At 37.8% G+C, this 6,874-nt stretch overlaps 1 protein-coding gene across 1 annotated transcript; it reads left to right on the top strand.

The window, feature by feature from the left end:
* The first annotated feature begins 2,309 nt into the window (after positions 1–2,309).
* Positions 2,310–3,950, top strand: LOC122071050 (F-box/kelch-repeat protein At3g23880-like). Its single transcript, XM_042635316.1, has one exon. It carries the CDS (start codon positions 2,505–2,507, stop codon positions 3,681–3,683), a length of 1,179 nt encoding a protein of 392 aa, XP_042491250.1. The 5' UTR covers positions 2,310–2,504; the 3' UTR covers positions 3,684–3,950.
* The last annotated feature ends 2,924 nt before the right edge of the window (positions 3,951–6,874 follow it).

The raw sequence follows: 6,874 nt of genomic DNA, 5'->3' as shown, positions 1-6,874 counted from the left end.
TTAATTCCTCTTCCAACGATCAAACATAGTCTTAAAAAGAAAAAAACCTTAGAAAAAAATAATCAAAGAATCATTCAATCAAAAAAAAATTTTTTTTTAATTGAAAAGAGAATTTTTCAGCATTGTTCTGGAGTTTTAGAAAAGTTTTCAATCACTCGAAGAAAGATTATCCCCTATGTGGCTTGTAGGGAAGACCGTGTAAAAATATTACTGAAGTTTAAAACGAAACTTTAAAACTAGTGTAGATACGGTAGTTTGGAATAGAAAATTACCAAAATAAAGAGTTCAAAATAACGAAATCAACCTACACAAGATGCCGATAGGAAGACCCAGCTAGGCTCTTGATCTGGGAGAGGGTTTTATAAATAACATAGGGAAGGTTTGGTTTTAATTTGATTTCTCGATTGTTTGTACCTACATCAAGACATAGTGAGTGAGAAAAGGCCGCACTATCCCATGCTGAAGATGGTCGTGCACCAATTAAATCTTGAAATGGACTGTGAGATTTGGAACTACTAGCTGATTTACCCTTTTACCCTTCGTACGAGCCACACTAGGCTTTCTACCCTTCGTCGAACTCCTTCCTGGCCCTGCGAAAGTGCCCCCGGGTTGTACGACGAGAGATGTGGACCGGGTTGAATAGGGTCAGAGCCAAAATATTGTATGGTCCATTGGTCGTATCGATGGAATGGATTTCTCACATAGGGGCCCTTTTAGCTGTTGAAAAAGTGCACAACAAATAAATGTACGTCTCTCGCCGTACAACGCTCCCATTGGCCACGGGTGTTGATGTATGTTTAGCATAGAAAACACCCAAGAAGGTAGCAGCAGTGAGATTATATATTTATTGTGAAGCATTGATTTAATAATTGTATAAAATAAATAGGAATTATAAAGAAAACGTATTGTATATGTCTACAAACACTTGTTGTACATGTTACCTTCTTACTTCCACTAATTTTCTCTCTATATCAGTTATTAATTCCACATACTCTCTCTCTCTCTCTCTCTCTCTCTCTCTCTAATTACATACCATATTACTTGAGCTGTACATGGAAGGGAAATGAAACATTTTACTTCACTATGGAGGAAGGGTGGGGAATCTCCATTTCTTTGTATTCCCTCAGCATGAGAAAATGGTGTCCAGATCCTCTGTAGTGAGCGATGAGGTGCAGTGAACATTGAACAGTTGAAAGTATCTGAACACACATCCCAAGGGGTTCCTAATCACACGATGCTCATTGCACTAATGCAACAATTGCAAACGATTTTCACATGAAAAATGATTCTTTTCTTTGGGGAATGACCAAATTTTACACGATTTCTATCTATTATGAATATAGAATTAAATAAAAAAACATGGACGAAAAAAACAAATCAATTAGAATCTCTTTCCTACGCCATTGCCAGCTCATGGAAACTATAACAAAGAAAAACAGTTAATGTTTTCCACTCTTCACTAAACCATATAATCTTTCCTACGTACTAGACCACCCACTCAAGTACCAAACCATATTTTCTTAAATGTCGCAAGTGCCATAATCGATTCCACATTCGTTGTTTTTTAAGTAGAAAACTTTACATTATCCCACTTGGTATACATACAAAAATTTTCATCTATTTCTGCTAATATCCTAAGCACTATTTAACACACGATATAAACCAACCATTTGCTACAGCTTTGGATGAGATAAATCATTGTAAATTATTATGATCAAGCTTGGGGTCATTTTTATCCAATTTGGTTAATCATTGTAAATTTTGTCATATATATATATAAAATTAAGAATAAGGATTAACTACTCAACTTTGGTAAAGATTTATAAATAATATTTTGATCATCAAGATCAAATTTGGGATATGAGGGTCATTTTTGACGAATTTTGATTTTTCGGTTCAATGTAAGACTTTTTTGTCCATACTTCATCTACTAACGAGAGAGAGAGAGAGAGAGAGAGAGAGAGAGAGAGAGAGAGAGAGAGAGAGAGAGAGAGAGAGAGAGAGAGAGGACTGGGGTATGGGGTCTGGTTCGGGGTAGGATACAATTCATCTACTATCAGGTAGCATTTTTTATGATTTTCCAGGTAGCATTTTTTATGATTTTCGGATTAGTATCAATTTCTTATCGATTTGGATTTGATTTTGATTCATTTTTCCATGTTAAATAAGGTTAGGATTCTGGATTCTGGATTCTGGGAAGCGGTTAGGAAGAGAAGAGGAAGAGGAAGAGGAAGGGACATGAGTACAAATCTTTATTTCTTTCTTCTTAAGGGGTCCTATCATCTTTTCTTTTATTGGGCGAAGAGGTCCTATCATGATATCATCCATGGGGAAAGAAAATTTAGCACTGGGGCTTTGGGCGGGCCTCGGAGCGGGAGATTCGAGACTCGCGAGGGAGATCGAAAGTCACAGCTACTTTTTCCTTTCTTATAGTATCTCTCTTTCTTCCTCTCTATCTCTTCCAAGTTCCAACTGAGAAGAAAGACCATAGAGAAAGAAAAAAAATGGAGAAACAGACAGAAGAAACGAAGAAACTGAGAAAAGAGACGACGATGAGTATGTCTTATACCAGGACGGCATTTCCCAATCTCCCAACTGAAATGAAGGATAAAATCTTGTTGAGTCTACCTGTGAAGACTCTCTTTCGATTCAGGTGCGTAATCAGAGATTACTTACGATTCCATAACCCTAATTTTATTAAGATGCACTTGAACCGACAGTTTGAAATGGAGAATACCTCTACTACTACTGTTATCGTTGCAACTGCATATAACATATATAAAGTAGATATTCACTCACCTCGCAAACCTCCAATCCGACTCGATGTACCTTTCCAGAAACCTACCACTACAAGGCAAATGAAATTGGTAGGTTCTTGCAATGGGTTGTTGTGCTTAACCTTTAAGTATTGTCACACATACACTGTGTATTTGTTGAATCCTACTACAAGAAAGTTCAAGCAATTGCCGCCACATAATGATACTATAGCTAGAAAATTATGTAGTAGCCCTTTTTTAGGGTTTGGTTATGATCATATTTCTGGTAAATTTAAGGTCTTGGCAGAAAGGAGGACTGGCCTCAATAAATATGAAGCTATTGTGTACACAATGGGGACAAGTACTACTTGGAGAAGCATTGGAGAAGTTCAGTATCCTCTTCGGGACGAAAAATCTCAGGTGTTTGGAGGTTGTCCACATTGGATTTTGACTTATTTGAAGTCTGATTTGAATCCCGTTATTGTTTCATTTAATGTTGGAAATGAGAAGTTCAAGGAAATTCCATTGCCCCCCATTGATTATTCTGCAAGATCAGTGCGCTTGACTGCATTGGGAGGCCGTCTTTCTATGTTTTATGGTGGATTTGAGCAAGAACGGTATGAATTATGGGTGAAAATGGATGATGGATTGGAGAATACTACTACTTGGACCAAACAGCTCTCCATTAATTTCTCAGATATTAATGGATACAACAGACTTATAAATCCATGGGGCTTCAAGAACGGTAAGGTTTTACTGGGATGTGACGGCACTCTAGATTTATTTAACCCAGTAAACGGTAAGGTTAGAGCTCTAAATCTTCTTGGTAAAGCCAAGTATTTTGAAGTTTATTCCTATATTGAGGCCCTCGGAATGCTCACGATGAAGACGAAAAGTTTGTGCACCGGAGCTCTTAAAATGGAGTAATGAAGGATAGGTGAGGATGTTGATTTTCTGTTGCCCGTGTTACCAGTAGCAAATGAATTTTTAATTAATTAGGTCTATGGTATTTTTTTTTTGGTAAGAGTTCTATGGTACTTGAAACTGGAAGATTCTAGGGAATGAGCTGCCTAGGGAAATTAAGAGGTTCTTGCCTCATAGATAGATCTGATATTGAACATTAGACTTTGATGTGGGTTTTGTATTTCATTCTCTCTTGATGTTTTTGCTTGCTTCTTTCTTATTGTCTTTGTATTGCCCTCTACATTTAGTTTGGTGTGCTTCAGTGGTTTGAAAGAAACTGATCAAAATCATGTGTATCTGGGTGATATTTTTGTAAGCTCCAGATTGTTATTACCATTCCATTTTAGAAGTGCTAGAAGGGAATACAAGTAAGCTTAAAATGATTTATCATCCAGTTAAACAAGCGTATAGCAATAATAATAAAACCAAACGAAGGTAAAAGAGGAAAACCATTGCAGACTTGCATGATGAGGAAGAGGGCTTTCCAATGTTTGTATCTTTTGTCTGGGAGGGACAGCAGTAATGAAGGACATGACAATGGACTTGTTTGTATCTTGAGCTGAAGATGTTTCTGGGCATCCTCTCATTGGCCCGTGTGCTGATGATGCTTTAAAAAAAAAAAAAAACTGTTAAAAAAATCAAAGTTTCGTTCAGCCACTGAAATTTGATGCCGCTTTTAGGGAATTAAGAGTGTAAAAATGTTACTAAAATTGAAAAGAAGGCTTTAAAATTGGAGTTTGGTAGCTACCAAAGAAAAAAAAAATGGAGTTTGGTCCGTAACAAAGGGATTGAGCTCCTCTGTGGCGTAACACAGTGTCTGACGAGCATCCAATGGCCAGAAATGCCTTGGCGTGTAGTCCAAGGAGCTGCTATGCGTTGGATCCGTGCCGAACATTGTCTTACGCCACAAAGGAGTCATTACAAACGTGTAGATATACATACGAGATAGTAAACTTAAAAAAAAAAGAAAAGAGAAAAAATGCTAAAAGAAGGAAGCCAACACAAAATATCGATAGGAAGACTCAATGGACCCTAGTTTTGGGCAGAGATGAGTTATTATATTATGGGGATGGTTTTCTGAGCAAGTATTAGAATTTATTAGCAATGAAATGGTTTCATACATGAGTTGCATAAAGGTCATTTCATGAGAGAGAAAGATGTGCTGGTGTACCCTCTGCGGTGGGCTCAGAAAATCTTTTGCCTAATAATATAGGGGAGTGCAGTATCTATGTGAGTGTGAGGATCAATGGGAGTGAAGAAGTATCCACTAAGGCATTTTTCATTTCAAAAGGGATTGATCGATTATTTTATCCCCCATTGTCTAGACATAGGGGCTACACTCCACCATAGAAAACATTCTCCCTTATATATATTAAATATTGAAAAGAAAAAATGATGCCCTATACGGAACAAAGACTATTTGCTTCGACACTAAAACTTGAGCTAGGGCTGAAATTTCCAAACACATCTGAAAATCTGAAAATTTGCCATACCAAATTTGAGTAGAAAGTCACATATGGGAGACCATAGAGCTATTAAGAGAAGCTCTTCTTAACTAACCGTGTACTAAAAGGGCATTTAGAGGTGAGGGTGCCAATCGTTGGGTTTGGTCTAGTTTCAGCCAGTGAGTGAATCTAAAACCAAATCAGTATTATAGAAGCCATGAAATGACTTGGTTTTGGGGGCGTAAAGACTGGCAGTGATGTGTTTCAAGCAGCCCCAAACTTGGTGAACAATTAACTTGGCACGAGCAGTAAACTCAGATGTATTAAGTTTAAATCCCACTAGGCACATCTCGGGCTATTCACACCGAATGTTTAATGTTTTCAGTGAAAGTTGAACATGAATACCCTTCTACCCAACAAAAAAAAAAAGAACCTGAATACCCGTCCTTGGCAAAAGAAAAAAACAGTTTTTAAGTAGCCCATATGCCCCTCTCCATGTTCCATGGTACCAACTACCATGTCCACTCTAGAATACACAAGCAAGAAATACCCTAGTCTCCGGCCCATATTAACGCCACAACCGAATGGGTCGAGTAGTATCGATCCGATTTTCCATGTTGGATGCAATTTCCGTGTGCGATCCAATTTTCAGACGGAGATATGGGCGATCAATACCTTCTCTTTCGTATTCTTTCGTTTTTTTCTCTCTCCCTCTCTCACTCGCTATCTCCTGCAACTGAGTAGTCCAAAGAGAAAGAAAATGGATGAAGAGACACAAGAAACGAAGAAACTGAGAAAAGAGACGATGAGTATGTCTTCTACTAGGACGGCAGCACCGCTGAATCTCCCACTTGAAATCACAGATAAAATCTTCTTGAGTCTACCTATGGAGACTCTCTTGCGATTTAGGTTCGTAATCAGAGATTTCTCAGGATCCCAAAACCCTTATTTTATTAAGATGCACTTGAACTGACAGTTTGAAATAAAAAATTCCTCTACTACCTAGAACTTATATAAAGTAGATCTTCACTCATTTTTCAGCCCTTTAATCCCATTCCATTTACCTTTAGGGAAAGGGATCCTCTCATCAGTCCAAATGAAATTGGTAGGTTCTTGTAATGGGTTGCTGTGCTTAACCTTTAAGGAAAGTTACGGATACACTGTGTATTTGTTGAATCCTATTACCAGAGAGTTCAAGCAATTGCCGCCACTTAATTCTTTTTTCGATAGAAAACCAAACGTTAACCCTGTTTTAGGGTTTGGTTATGATCATATTTCTGGTCAATTTAAGGTGTTGGCACAGAGGAAGACTGGGTTCCTTAAATATGAAGCCATTGTGTACACAATGGGGACAAGTACTACTTGGAGAAGCATTGGAGAATTTCAGTATCACTCTCTTCTGGGTGAAAAATCACAGGTATTTGGAGGTTGTCCCCATTGGATTTGGCGTGATTGTAAAACTGATTCGAAGTCTATTATTGTTTCATTTAGTGTTGGAATTGAGAAGTTCAAGGAAATTTCAATACCCCCATTGAAAACAGGAAAAAAGTACTTACCTTCATTGGGAGGCCGTCTTTCTATATTTCATCGTGAATTTGAGCAGGGAATTAGTTATGAATTATGGGTGAGGATGGATGATGGATGATGGATGATGGATGGACCAAACAACTCTCCTTTAATTTTTCATATACTAGGGGATACAGCAACATA

Source organism: Macadamia integrifolia, unplaced genomic scaffold (genome assembly GCF_013358625.1).
Source record: "Macadamia integrifolia cultivar HAES 741 unplaced genomic scaffold, SCU_Mint_v3 scaffold_179A, whole genome shotgun sequence".
Taxonomy (NCBI): domain Eukaryota; kingdom Viridiplantae; phylum Streptophyta; class Magnoliopsida; order Proteales; family Proteaceae; genus Macadamia; species Macadamia integrifolia.
Note: the sequence above shows the minus strand (reverse complement) of the source record. Positions and strands in the feature narration are given on the sequence as shown.